Source organism: Lethenteron reissneri, chromosome 43, assembly GCF_015708825.2.
Source record: "Lethenteron reissneri isolate LAM-NWPU_2019-01 chromosome 43, ASM1570882v1, whole genome shotgun sequence".
NCBI lineage: Eukaryota > Metazoa > Chordata > Hyperoartia > Petromyzontiformes > Petromyzontidae > Lethenteron > Lethenteron reissneri.
This window is the reverse complement of record NC_083821.1, coordinates 289,163-303,496: the sequence shown is the minus strand read 5'-3', so window position 1 is coordinate 303,496 and position 14,334 is coordinate 289,163. Positions and strand designations below refer to the sequence as shown.

General features: G+C 56.0%; 1 protein-coding gene across 1 annotated transcript in view; it reads left to right on the top strand.

The window, feature by feature from the left end:
- Positions 1–14,334, top strand: part of NBAS (NBAS subunit of NRZ tethering complex) — a 50,820-nt gene extending 36,486 nt beyond the window's left edge. The window contains exons 36-56 of the mRNA XM_061569313.1: positions 108–221; positions 835–948; positions 1,431–1,588; positions 1,675–1,743; positions 1,960–2,115; positions 2,585–2,695; positions 3,121–3,241; positions 3,640–3,716; positions 4,176–4,310; positions 4,711–4,955; positions 5,444–5,554; positions 5,884–6,134; positions 6,500–6,813; positions 7,355–7,615; positions 8,028–8,230; positions 8,991–9,086; positions 9,469–9,664; positions 10,075–10,214; positions 10,649–10,796; positions 12,695–12,826; positions 13,622–14,334. Coding sequence (XP_061425297.1) covers positions 108–221; positions 835–948; positions 1,431–1,588; positions 1,675–1,743; positions 1,960–2,115; positions 2,585–2,695; positions 3,121–3,241; positions 3,640–3,716; positions 4,176–4,310; positions 4,711–4,955; positions 5,444–5,554; positions 5,884–6,134; positions 6,500–6,813; positions 7,355–7,615; positions 8,028–8,230; positions 8,991–9,086; positions 9,469–9,664; positions 10,075–10,214; positions 10,649–10,796; positions 12,695–12,826; positions 13,622–13,903 — 3,434 coding nt within the window. The 3' untranslated portion in view covers positions 13,904–14,334. The remainder of the gene's footprint in view (positions 1–107; positions 222–834; positions 949–1,430; positions 1,589–1,674; positions 1,744–1,959; positions 2,116–2,584; positions 2,696–3,120; positions 3,242–3,639; positions 3,717–4,175; positions 4,311–4,710; positions 4,956–5,443; positions 5,555–5,883; positions 6,135–6,499; positions 6,814–7,354; positions 7,616–8,027; positions 8,231–8,990; positions 9,087–9,468; positions 9,665–10,074; positions 10,215–10,648; positions 10,797–12,694; positions 12,827–13,621) is intronic.

Genomic DNA, 14,334 nt, shown 5'->3' with positions numbered 1-14,334 from the left:
TCAGAGGCCACTATCATCGTCACCCCTCGCTCGGCAAGCAGCGCACAAGTGGCATGGCACATGTACAGGCGGCCGCGGCTGTGTAACTCCGTTCCTTGCCCGTGCAGTACGCTTGTGCCAGGACCGACTGTCTCTCATCAAGAAGGTGATGGAGCAGTCTTCCTGGGCATACAAGTACCCCAGCAAGATGCTGCACCTGGCCAGCTTGCTGCGTGTGGCCGGTACGTCCTCCCAGCTGCCTCGCAGGTCACCCACAGGCTCGCTTCTCACCCCAAGAAGGCTCGCTCCTCACCCCAAGAAGGGCGACTTCTGGCAGGTGGTGGTGGAGCCGCTTATGGTTCAGGTGGCTGTCATCACTGTGGCACCATTATCGTAGTGCCTCCGATTGGCACGGTTGGCTACTCAACTTACTTACGTAGCGTGTGCGAGCAGATATCACACGTTAGTTTGACGTCACAGAATCTGTTCATTTTACTGGTAATCTATACAGCTCTCTCATCTCATCTCACTATCTGTATCTGTTTCATACAGCTCTCTCATCTACACCTCTCTTAGCGAGATGTAGTTTGGCAGGCCACTGCAGGAGGGCCGTCACTTGAAGCACCCTGACTTAAATGGTCAGAGAGGTGCCTCATCTTTCTCGCATTTCGCTTTTTCATCGCCCGTTCCAGCTCCCTCTCGTTTCACAAGCACAACTCGAATTGGCTCGGCGGCTCCCTTTGGGGTCACCGCTGTGGCCTCCCCTCGCCGTCGGGCTCCGTGTCGGAACGGCGAGTTCGGTGTTGACGTGGCAACCTGTCGACCGCGTGCGGGCCGCGTGCTGGCCGCGTGCAGGCTCAGACCGCACGGAGCGGAGTGGCCAGGTGCTCACGCTGCTGGCGGAGCAGGCGCTGCAGGCGCACGATTACCGATCGACTGCCCGGCTGTGCCACCAGATCATCTCCGAGGGTACCGGCACCACCGCAATGCATGCAGCCCACCCACCTCTCACACAAAAGTTCTCATATGAACGTCTATAAAAATCGGGGTGGGTGCATTGATTTAATTTCTTGTGAGTAGGGATATGTTTTCGCCAAATCGTGGATTTTACCAAATGGGGTTCCACAGCACCCATACTCTGGATTGAAGTTATCTGTCACACAAAGTGCTTTTGTGTGTACCTGCTGTGTCTGCTCATCGTATCAAATACACACGTTCGTGTACTGTGTGTATTTGTACAGGGCTGAATGTATGCAGTATTAATAATTATTGATTCATAACCAAGAGGTAACCCATTGAGAGAACGAGTCTCCTTTTCAAGGTGACTTCAGTCTACAAGTGGCAGCGATATCATCATGCGCTCTGTGCACGCACAAGGAGGCTTTGTGCAAGCGCTGTGCTGCGTGCGGTTACCGCGCCATGGGTTCTCATACGGTGCTATGGGTGTGCAGCCTACGGAGGCGGCTGGTCCGTGTGCAGCTCGTTGGCGCAGTGTCACGGAGCGCTCGAGCTCCCCGAGCGTCAGGAGCTGCTGGCGTTCGCGCTCACGCACTGCCCCGCCGACACCATCCAATCTCTGCTGGCGGCCAGCTGCAGCCTGCGAGCTCAGGTCTGTCCCTCCCTCCCTGCCTTCCACCCTCCCCATACCCATCTGTGAGCCTCTCGAATACGGTGCCTGTCTTTAACTCCTCATAGATGCTGTACGAGAGTGTGGATGGGCACGGGGAGACCATGAGGAACAACTCGAGTGAGCAGCACATCCAGGTGTGGCCGCAGCACCAACACGACAACGCGGGCTGCACTCGCTCTGCTTGCCGCCGTCACTCGCACGCACGCACACACCCACACATACACGCCCGCACACACACGCACGAGTCGCCGCGCGTGTACCTTGCGCTCACGACGCGTGTGCCACGTCCCTTGCGCGTGTGTCACGCGCGTGCCGCCGCGTGCTCCCGCTCGTCACCACGTCGAATCCAGCTGGAGGAGCTGGACAGGGGAGGCCTCCTGCAGAAGACGTCGGCGCTGACCGCCGGCGTCATCGCGAGCACCACGCACGGCACGCGCGTCGCCCTGCATGCCATCGCCCAGCCGCACCTCTGGGCCAAGTCCCTCTCGTACCTGCGCCCACTGCAGGTGCCCTTGTCCCCTATCCCCACGCAAGCCCCCGGTCCTGACATGGTCACGTTTAGTCCTCTGCTCAGTGGCAGATCTTTGCCTCAAACTCCTTCCCACCTTTCTTCATTTAAGACACCAAGCAGCATCTTTCTTTTTCTGCCTCTTTCCCAACTTCCTTCGTTTGAGAAGAACTTCATCGAGCTCTCCAACAACTGAGAATGTTACCAAATCCACATCCTTTGCCTTTTCTGGATCATTACCCTTCTCTCCCCCTGAACCCGCTCTAGAACGTCCTCTTTTCTCTTTCTGTCCATCTCCGTTCGCAAACGTTCACTCCTAACACGGTGACGCATGGAAAAGACGCTTTGGCCGAAATTCGCGTGAGCTGCCATCCCGTCGTGTGCCCTGCTGCGCGTGCCTCGGTGAGCTGTTGCCGGGGCGCCGTGCGTCCACGCCGTGACCTTGCGTTCCGTCGGTGATTTGGCAGACGGCCGCAGAGAATGACGAGGCTCCCGAGGCCCGGGGCAGGGCGGCCCCAGAGAGACAAGCGTGGCACCCTTTCTACGCCTCGCTGGGTGCAGACGGCGCGGGACACAAGGCAAGCAGGCGCTCGATGGCGGGAACGCGTTCACCCGTATACACCTCCACACAACAAAAGCAACAAGGAGATTAGTTTTTTTACAGCAACTGCATCTAAATGCAACTGCATGTCAAGGCACCGTGCAGAAAAAGTGGAAATAATTGTTTTATAAGAGAGAGACCGAGGAAGCCGTAGACCAAGGAGAAAAGAAATGTCAACAACGTGGACGTGAGCAGAGCCAGGGAGTCAAACTCGTGGATAGCAGGGGGGAAAGGAGTCGTCGGGTTAGACTGCAACACCACGGCAGCACCACCAACAACAACAACTCCAAAAAGTGCCAGAGCACTCAAAGATGCACCGGCTCTCGGTGTCCCATCATGCACCATTCCACTTTGGAGAGGACTGTATTGATGCAACGTTTGCACTGGGCGTGCGTGCTGCAGGGAGGGGAGCTCTACCCGGACTGGGCAGTGGCGTCGGTGCGGCAGGCGGAGCTGCACCTGCAGGCCGGGAAGCTGCTGGAGACGAGCGGAGGGGGGCTCCACCCCTTCCCGGCTTCTCAGGGTACGTGCCGCACGCACGATAACGAGGGCCGCACGTCCGGAAAAAGTTTCAAGAGACCAATGCCCATCGCTAGATCAGCACCTCCAGGCAGCTCCTTCGTGTGGCTCAAGACGCCCGCTCCGTGTGCAATCTCACATCTGGTCACAATTTGTATTGTGCACATTTCCGAGCCACATGTATCCTGTGCTTCCATATTGTTTTGTTCACGTATGCTGGGCCAATTCGTTTGCCGTATGGTGGCATTCCTCACTGCGTCTTGCCAACTTGGGCGACTGGGTGTCCCTGTTTCTCTCTGTGTCTGCCCATGTCCCTCGTGTATCAGTGTGGCCCCCCATGTATCCCACGTCTCCTTGCATCACCTCTCGTCACCTCCTGTCTCCTCGTGTCACCGTGCGCAGTCTTGCTGGAATTGGCAAGCGAGACGATGTCCACCGACACGACGCTGGCGCTCGCCTATCTGCTGGCACTGTCCGACGTAAGCACCGACACTCACAGTTGCGTGTGCAGCGAGAGCTCGGAGATTTCTATGAAACCGCGGTAGAGAAACCACCCTCTTTGGAGGCAGAGCAGCAAAATATAATGTTGTGCTGTACCTCTACACTCCCACATCTGTACTTGCTGCCTTCACCAACCCGCACAGAGCAGGTTGGTGAAGTATAACCGTCAGCCGCACAGGCACGGGGAAGCCCCGTCCAGCATTGGATTGACAAGCGGCTGGCATGTACATGTGGGGAATGTTTACTTGGGGTTTTACGGAGAGTCTGTTCGTGAAGGAGTGACAGGGGATGAGGGAGAGTGTTAGGGACCGTGAACGTGGGGTTTCTATGTGATGAAAATGTGATTGTGTCAACGATTATGGGAGCGTTGGAGGGCATGGGAGCCTGAGCGAGGGCCTGTGGGCGTAACGCTCCTGTCGCCCGTCGTGTCCGTGCAGCCCCTGGAAGCGGACGTCTGCTTTGAGAGGCAGAGTGCGACGGCACTGTCGCTGCAGCTTGCGGTCTACTACTACGCGCTGCAGATCCACGTGCGCCTGCAGCCCAGCAGCGGCCGGCCCGACTCCGTCTACTGGGCAAGTCTCACACCGGGCTCGTGGCTACCCGCTCACGCATACGCTCACAACAGGCTCAAAACTAGTCGTGCACACGCATCAGGATAGTCACCCTCACAAGTGATAACCAGGCTCGTCTAATGCACACTGGAACATTCTCAGACATACATACACACACACACTGAGGCACAGGCTACTCGCACACAAACACCAATAGGTAATACACAGGGCTGGTAACACACCAGGCTCCACTTACACACATGAGCAGTATACTCATTCGCACACATTAAGCAGAACACACACGTGGCCAACACGCACACATACAGACCAAGCATAATGCAATGAACTTTGTCTTCATGAAGATCGAGCTGCCTTGCTGCAGCTGCTAGACGTGAGTGGCTGGCGCTGTGCGTCCCCCCAGGCCGACCCGGGCGAGGTGGTGGCCCGTGCGAGTGAGCGGATGGCGGCGGCAGGAGGCTCGGCGCCGGCTGTGGCCGCGCGCCCCGAGGAGCTGGCCGTGCTGGCGGGGCGGCTGCGCCTCTACGGCGAGCGGCTCGCCGACCTAACGCAGGCGCAGACGTTGCGCAGCCTTGGCGCCGGCGTGGACGTGCAGCGCTTCGCCGTGGACGCCCAGTACAAGCGCGGGACCATCCTCGGCCTAGTCGAGTGAGGGACGCGACGCGGGAGATGCGTTCGGGCGTTCGCACGCACACGGGCCTCTCTGACGGGTCACACTCACGGGTCTCGCACCCGCGTGCGCGTGACGTCTCGTCTGCCGCGCTGCGTGTGCACCATTGTGCGTGGCGCCGCTAGGCACCCCGCGTGCTGTCTTTGTGTCTCTCCGCATGTGCCGTCTAGCATCCTGTACGTGTTGTTTCGTGTGTCACGTCATGCTTTTTTTGCCTGCCCGCGTTGCATCTTCTGTCTCCCTTATGCGATGCCGTCATGCTTGACACCATGTGTGGCAACGTGCGTACCATTTTGTCTGTAGTGCCGTGCGTCGTCTTGTGTGCCGCCGTGCCTTTGCTATCACATGTGATGTCGTGTGTCACCGTGTGTGCCATGTCATGCATGTGAGTCGTGTTTGATGTCACGGGTGACGCCGTCCGTACGTGTCGACTGGTGCATGTTGTGCCGTTGTCGTGCTGCCTTAGGACCCTGGACGACGCCACCTACGAGCTGTCCATGTCGCTGGCGCGGCGCTACGAGATGCCGCTGTGGGAGCTCTACATGACGCACCTCGAGTTCCTGTTCACGGATAGCGGGTGAAGCACCACACACAGCGCCCCATCTCGTAGCGTGCCACAACACCCACGGATGTCTTACAGTGGCTGCCCGCCCCAGCGTGTATCGCCAATAACATATTTTGAAAAATCAAAACAACTCTAAAATTGTCGTACATTTTTAATGTAAAAATTGTAAATTAAATAGAAATAATTGTGCAATAGGCATTAATAAAAACGTGGCACGGATGTAGAATAGCGATATCACAACTGTGCGTTTCAGTGTCTGCGCCCCACATCGATTGAAACACTCTTGGAGTCCGCGCGCCACCGACTCCCCCACACTGCTGGCACCCCGTGCGCGTGCCCAGGTTGGCGACGCGGCAGGTGGAGCAGCGCGTGGCGGCGCTGGGGCTCGTGTCGGAATTGAAGGCCGACCCGGCCGGCGTGCTCGATCACATGACCAAGTACGTGTACCCCGGCGTGCCGGGCGGTGACCACGCACGACTGCTCTGCTACTTTGGCCTGCTGGAGAGCTGCGGCTGCGGCGACCACGGCGCCCATCCCGGCAAGCCAGGCGCCCACCTGCAGCTGCTCAAGAAGCTGCGGTCCACCACGCCTGGTCAGTGTCGCGCAAGGCCAAGCGCGGGCCAAGCGGGATGCGGTGTTCCCATGGTGCCTTAAATGATGATATTGCTCACCTGTACGTCACCCAGCGGCGGTGTTCGCTTCCGAGTGTGCAGGCGGTTCGACTGAACCTAGCCCATGGACCGGAGGGGTCAATGTGCCGGGTTATGCAGAGAGAGGGAATGCAGACAGAAAGGGGGGCCCTTTTGGTTGCACCAGTACCTCTGACTTTGGGTTCTAGTCACATGCCTCCTCCCGGTCTCACCAGCAAAAATATTCAGTGAGAAGATGAAGCCCTGGTGCGCAGCCGCATGTGGCGATCGCTGGCAGTAACTCTTCTCCCACTCTGTGCCGCACCAGACCTCGACTACAAGAAGCTGATGGACACGAGCGCCAACCCACTGGACGCGCTGCGGCCCGTGCTCACGTCCCAGAACGTGACCACGGTGGCCAAGCTGGTGCCCAAGCTGCCCACGGCGGGCGGGCTGACGCAGAGCGCCGTGTTCGCCACGTGGCTGCGCCGGCTGTTCTGGAACGGCACCGGAAAAGATGGCGACGAGGTGGACTGGGGCAGGCGCTACCGCGACTGTGAGCAGCTCCTGGGCAGACTCTCCCCGCCCGACCTGGACGCCTTTCTCCAGGAGGTCACCGTCTCCGCAGACGCCGTCGATCAGGCAAGGCCGCTACTCTCGACCCTGTCCCACTGTGTGTGTTGTTCTCAGCGTGTTTATGTTTGTGGTTCTTTTGGACGGTTACCCCCTCGTTTGTGAGTCCATTGCTGATGTGTGCAGCATTTGTACCAAGGCTACACTTCGTGACTTACCACTCGGATATGGCCTGTGACCAATATTTATCTGTCACTGCAAGAAAATTAGCTGCACCCCGAGAAGGGGGTATTGTAGACCTGGCAACAACAACATTTCTAATTTTAGCACCGCGCTCAGTTCCTTATGTCACTCCAAGAGCCTCTTCATACACGGTTGACAAGCACGTGGTTTTTGGTGTTGTTATTGCGTTCCACTTCGGTGTGTGTCTTTGGCTTTCCAAAGGTATGTTTAAAGTCCTATTCAGTCACCTGATGGGAAAGGTTCCCCCCAGCCCTGGTGCACGAGCCGGAAGGCAGACGATGAGATAAGCGCAGTTGTCGCTCCGTGTGAGTGCCCCTCGAGCAAGCCCCCGGTCCTTGTGTCGCCAAGGAGCTGTCCTCCCTTCCAGCTGCCGATCAAGGCGCGGGTGGACATGGCGGAGCGCGCCGCCGCCTTCGTGGAGAAGCTCAAGGGGCGGCCCGCCTCCCGCAAGAAAGGGGGGGGCGGCGGGGGCTCCGTGGGCGATGGCGAGGAGGCGGCGGCGGCAGATGCCGCGTGCGAGGACGGCGCGCGCACGCTGGACGACGTCGTGAGTCGACTGCACGCTGTACGGAAGCACCTGCAGTCCCTGCGGGACGATGCCATCACGGCGCTTCGGCACAGCGAGCAGGTACGAGATCTCTCTTTCCTGGGCACGCGATACGGCTGCCGCGATGTTAAGTTACAGTAGCTCAATTTGCTCCTCCTGCGCCCAGTTACATCAGCGCTGAAGTGGTGGCACCTTGGAGCACTTGTATGCAAGTTCATAAGTTTGCCTTTCTCTGCTTGGTTTGCTGCAATAAAACATTTTCGTGACTTAGTATAAATTTTCATTAGATGACAATTATCGTGAGCCTTAGCTTCCTTACTTTTAATTGTATTTTGCATTTGTATCTTGCTATTTTTGTGCTCTACTGTGCTTCACTGCGCTTCCAGGCTTACTCTAGTTGATGCAGGAAAACAAGCGTGTTTAATGGGCAACGTAGCCACGTACGCGTCGGTACATTTGTGTACTATGCACTCACACGTGCTCACCCTCACAGGAGCAAGAGCGCGCCTACGCGCGCGCCTTCGACCTGGCGTGCTCGGAGGAGAAGGCGGTGCTGCAGCTGGCTCTGCGCTTGGCGCTGGACGGGCGGCCGCTGCCCTGCGTGCACGGCGTGCTGCGCGCGGCGCTGGGCGAGCGTCGCGACCGCGTGCGCGACGCCATTCACCGAGCTGTCCTCACAATCGTCGACGCGCTCCAGTAACTGCCATCACCCTCCCTTTGCCACGTCGTACAATGCCGATGATGTAGTCGGAGGGGCTGCAAGGGGCGAGCCCTCAGTCTTGGTTCCTCGAGACCGCCCCTCGGCCTCAAGGCCGGCTAGAGGTCTCATTCCCTCGGGACTTGTCCTTGGCCTCGGTCCCAGGACTTGGCTGAGAGCTGCGATCCTTAACATGGCTTCGGCCGAGAGCACCAGACCTTGGCTGGCTTTGACTGGTCTCCAACTAAGATGCACCTGGCTTTGGCCCCGGCTTGGCCTCGAATCCAAGGCTGATACAAACTGTCTGCGACAATGTGTACCACGGTCTCTCAGTGCCCTCTCCCAGTTGTCTGTATCGATGTCGCACGTAGCGAGAGTTCTTGACAGGAAACTTTCTTTTTTACCACAAGTCATGGTTACTGTACCAAGTGTGATCTTCTGAGTTGGATCGTGTTTTGAGCGTTGCTTCTCTCAAGCTTTCTCCACCATGCACGACTCCAGGCATCGTCAGGAATTTAAGGAGAAGTTGAAGAGTAGTCAAAGTCAACGTATGTCAAAGAGTCGACGTCTGCCGATACCCGCAGCAATGGGTGGCGACAACCTGACAGAAAGACTCTCCCCACGCAGCCTAATCTAGAGCACCGCATTCGGAATACAAGCGACCGAGCCGCCCTACGCACAAGAGTCACACTTTGGGTTTGTGACGGAGAGCGCCATGCGGTCGCGCTGAGCCGCTCGCCCGTGCCTCCTCCTCTGCAGGGAGCGGCCGGAGGCCGTGGAGCCGCTGGGCGGGAAGGCGCCGCTGGAGGCGCTGGAGGGGATCGTGTCGGCCGTGCGCTCCCACTCCGAGGACGGGTAAGGCGCAGTGACACAGGGAGCCCATGAGCGCTGCCCCCTGGTATTTTAGGTCGGGCCTGGGAGCCGGTTGGCCCTTCCTCATTTGCGCGTTGGGCAGTTCATCAGAATGCTGCTTCTACGTCAATGTGGTGGTTGGCGAGTGAGCCGGTGGATGGCTTCAGAAGTAGCCTGGTGAACTTCTTAAATGCTGCCGGCGAATTATCAAAGTGGGCAGTGGCATTACGATGTTGGCAGTCGCACTGGACTCTTCTTAATTACTGGATGGTTACGTCAGGCAAAGCGATACAACTTGGATAATTCGCCGACTGATAATCGAGAAGTAGCAGTGTGACTGTCGCCACTAGTTTCTTGTTCCCTGCTGGTGTCTCGCTGTGTGCAGGGGGAAGCTGGTGAACGCCGACAACCTGCTGTCGTGGCTGCGCCCCTTCTGCACCGACGCGGCGCTGCCGGTGCGTCCTCGCGTTGCCGTGCTGCAGATCCTGGAGCAGGCGTTCCGGCTTGGGGACGAGGAGGGCCACCTCCTCGCCTTCTACCGCACGCAGGCCGTGCTGACGGACGCCTGGCCCCACCGGACGGTGAGTGATGTCGCTGTCCCTGCTGGGTTCCGGCTAAGGGACCAGTGGTTCTATTCTGGCAGTGCTGCTGGATGTATTGCTGCTATTCTGGTCGGGCTGCTGATCCGATGGTATTCGCAATACGTTGCTTCTAGTGCTGGAAGATCACTTATACCCCTTTTCCACTGGCACACCAGAGCTGAACCAGCGTGGCTGGTTTTCCACCGGCTGTTTGTCATACCAAACTGTGAGGACATGGCGTCACCGACATGCATCGCGTGTGACATCAACAGTGCGGCTTTCCTTTCATAGTTGAAAAACAGCCTAGCGCCTCCTGAGCTGCGTCAGGCGCTGGCGCAGCTTTGGTTTACGGTGGAAAAGCAGTATCGCTGCTCTTCTGTGTTGGTGCTGATAGATGGCGTCTGTTGCAGCTGGACATGGCAGAGGTGCGTGACGAGGAGGGGCGGCTGCGTCTCTTTGAGGAGCTGCTCGGCGCCGGCGTGACGCCGCCCCTCGTGACGCACCTCGTGCTGCTGCTGCAGGCCTGGCCGCCGATGTCCGACACCGCACTGTGAGTGGCCTCCTCTCCCGTCTACTCGGCGATGGCAGCTCGGCAACCTTGCAACCGTGTTGCTGGGCAACTGCATTCTCAGGCACGACTGAATAGACAACGGACCCACCGAGTTAAATTATTCATCGATTCGGTGATCGAAATCTATACGTATGTTCACGATATGTGCATTGAATCCTGCATGGAATAATTTTTTTCATTTATGAAGATTATTTGCACGTAAAATGCAAATAACACCTGGAAAGCACGGTATGTTCAAACAGACAAACACTGGGCTGGATTTGCTATTTTTTTGTTGGACATTTGGATATGTGCAGTTAAACCAAGAAAGATGTTCACTTTATTTGCAAGCGATTATCTATTTTGGCAAGTAAACTGAAAGTAAACTATGCAGTGCAAATACATCCACGTGTGATGTTGGTTGCTGCGTGCAGAGCAAGCCGTGACGCTTGCCCCTGGCTGCATCTGGCGGCGGCGGTGCTGTCGGCGAGCTCCTCTCCTGCCAGGACAGTCGAGGACGGTGCCACGGTGCTGGGAATCTCGCGGTCGCTGCGCGGCACGCGGCACGCGCTGCCAACGCCGGTACGGGGCTGGGCTGTGCACGGCACTCCACGCGGCGCTTACGGTGCCACCAGCGGCCAATCCTTCACGTCGCCACCAACACTGGGAGTTACAGCTGTATTGTTGAAAAGTCACCATTGTGAACATAGTACCGGTCCTTCCAGCGTGCCTTGTGTCTTATGTGACATCACCGCACTGCTGTGTTTTAGACCAACTGTAAAGGGTACAAATTGTGGCCGTGTTAATTTAGAGAGCAGCATCAGCGCAAGACAAGGGGATCTCTGCACATCGGGTTTGTCCTTGTTAGGAATCATCAGCACAGTTCGGCCATCATTGCCTCTGCTGCCGCCTTGTGCCTCCGGGGCTCACCTCCGCGTGCTGCGGATGGTGCGGCGTTGTGAGATGAGGTGTGTTGGCATGACGATAAATGAAAAAGCACTGATGATTATCATTATCACCATGGGACCTCCTTTGCCAGTACCAAAATATGAGAATAGATTTTTCCCCTCTTATCTGGCAACAAAACAGGTGTTAAGTTGTTAAAACACCTAACTGAAACGTTTTACAAGGAATCTTGTTTGCATTAACCACAATACTTGTGGTCAAAATGCAAACAAAAAAATACTCTGATAATATATGCATTGTCTTTGAAACTGATTGGTCCACACCAGAGACAGCTTTCCTCGTCTCAAACAGTGTTAGACCAGAGGACGCCAAAAGGCGTACAGCACTAAGACAATGCACTATCAGAGTAATGAGAGCTCAGGGTGAGCAGCTTACATCATGGGACCTCCTTTGCCAGTCCCACTGTGGGGAGAGCGTGGCCACTGCCTGGGGGCGACAATGAACGGCGAGAAAGCTGAGCGCAGGCTGCACACAAATGAGTGTAACAATACACGCATTGGGAGATTAATTTACCCAGGTAGAAATCCCTCCTGGTCCTGGTGTCGGTCTGGCTAACAGCCACGTTCAGGTCATAAAGCACAGAGGCATTGTGTCTCTGTGTGTCTATGTTGTGTGTCTCTCTCTCTGTGTGTCTCTGTGTTGTCTCTCTCTGCTTGTGTGTCTGTCTGTGTGTCTCCGTGTCTGTGTTTTGTCTCTCAAATTTAGTTCTACCTGATGACGACTGCTTGTGTTGCAATCGAAACGTCGTATTCTATTATTTTATTTATTTTCTTTCTACGTGACTTTACCGAAAGAACCAAAGAGTAGGTCATAAAGCGTTCAAAGATCGACTTGAGAAACAATTTGAAATCTGTTCAGCCTGAATGGCCTGTCATGGGATTGAAGGCTCTTTGCCCTTGTCCGGCATTAGCACGTAGCAGCACAGATCTCACCGTCCATGGTGACAACTTTGAGCCTCTCTGGCCTTCTGTGTGTCTGCCCCCTTATGTGTCTCCCCCTTGTGTGTGTGTGTCTGCCTCTTGTGTGTGCGTGTGTGTGTGTGCCTCTTGTGTGTGCGTGTCTCCCCCTTGTGTGTGTGTCTGCCTCTTGTGTGTGCGTGTGCCCCTTGTGTGTGTGTCTCCCCCTTGTGTGTGTGTCTGCTTCTTGTGTGTGTCTGCCTCTTGTGTGTGTGTCTGCCTCTTGTGTGTGTGTGTCTCCCCCTTGTGTGTGCGTGTCTGCCTCTTGTGTGTGTGCCTCTTGTGTGTGTCTCCCCCTTGTGTGTGTCTCCCCCTTGTGTGTGTCTCCCCCTTGTGTGTGTGTCTCCCCCTTGTGTGTGTGTGTGCCCCTTGTGTGTGTGTGTGCTGCTGTGTGTGTGTGCACCTTGTGTGTGTGTGTGCTGCTGTGTGTGTGTGTGCACCTTATGTGTGTGTGTGCTGCTGTGTGTGTCTCCCCCTTGTGTGTGTGTGCACCTTGTGTGTGTGTGTCTGCCCCTGTGTGTGTCTGCCTCTTGTGTGTGTGTGTGCACCTGGCTGCAGTGCGTGGAGCAACTGCTGGATCTGCTGCTGGAGCGCTCCCTGTTGCTGCCGGCGCTGAAGCTCGCGTTGGACGGCGGAGATTCGCAGCTGCACGAGCGCGCGATCGGCCTCATTACCACCGCGATCACTGAGGTGCGCGTGGCTGGCCCAGCCACCCCAGCCTCAAATCATCGGTTATATTAATAACAGCAACATTGATGGCCCAAATCGCAATTACATTGTGATTACTCATTTCTTTAGAACTGCTTTGTGTTTAGTTTGTTGTCCTTCCCCCCCTGCAAATCCGATGAGCACAGTTGGCTACGTATGGTACGAAGTTCAACATACATACAATTATTACGAGTTACGCAATTACAACTTTAGCGGACCACGAGTCCGTCTGCACTTGCAAGACAAGGCCGTTTCACCGTCACGGTCTCCGCGACGTGGTTAAGTTACTCAATCGACCACAAATTGTAATCGGCTAATTTTATTTGTGGTCGATTACATGACCTCCTCTAAACATGGCAGCCATCCTGACATCCTGCTTCCTGAAGGTGGGAAACCCCCTCCAAGCCACATCGAGCGCGACTCAACTGATGAAGACCATGTTGTCATGAAGCCCCGCCCATCACATCCCATTCAGCGACACACTTGGAAACAAATCTGAGAAATAAATTCTCAATCTTTTCCGTGTTACACGATGAGTCGAACAATTAAACCGATAATCGGTAGAGTGATCAATTCCTTAAATAATCTGGTAGCCCAGCTCAAGCGCAACTGCAGACCGTTCAATACTGAGCACCGTGCAGTCATGGATGTTGCTTTTGACTTTTTTCAGGATGCTTCTTTCTGATGTTTTGCCAGCTACGTTTTTCAGTGCATGTCCTGTGTGTCATGCCATGTGCGCTGTGCAACACTCCACTCCCTCTATTGTGTCCTCCGAAGGTCGACCATTCCAACTGCGACCCCGAGCTGCTGGGCCTGCTGCTGACACGGGGCCTGGCCGTTGCCTGCCTGCGCACCGCCCTGTACCCGCACCTGATTGGCCACCTCCTGTCCAACTGGGAGACAGAGAGCTGGGACGTGGAGGGGGTGGCGGCAGAGCTGAAGGCCGCTGGGCATGGGATGGAGGCCGCCTCGCTCGTGATGGCGCACAGACGCACGCCGCCGGCGCTTGGCACATTCAACGCCGCCGCCAGCTTCCTCAAGCAGTGGCTCCAGGGCTGACGACTTCAAGCGGAGCGAGTGATGCCCAGACGACTGACGGGGATAGTGATCCCGTGGCAAATGAAGTTGTCAAATCGAAGTTCTTCATGCCAGAGCTCTGGTGGTGTCGCTGTCCTGGTACCAGGAAGCAGGGAGCAATGGCGTTGGCTCGCGTGTGACGAGTTAGCTATTATCGAAAAGTGGAGTAATCTAATGTAATGTTAACAGAATTTATAATGAGCCAGCCGTGTGATATGGTCGGAATGTGTTTAATCTTGAATAACAAATGGATCCAGTGTTAGTTATTTTGTAAGGTGGATGCGCATGTCTATGCGTAAGTACACGTAATGGCATGAAATGTGGACACTTGAAGACAATGTGTAATGTTGGCTGAATCGTGTGCCACTGTTAAAATAAAATATACTGTACATGTTTTTATGACAGAACAGCAA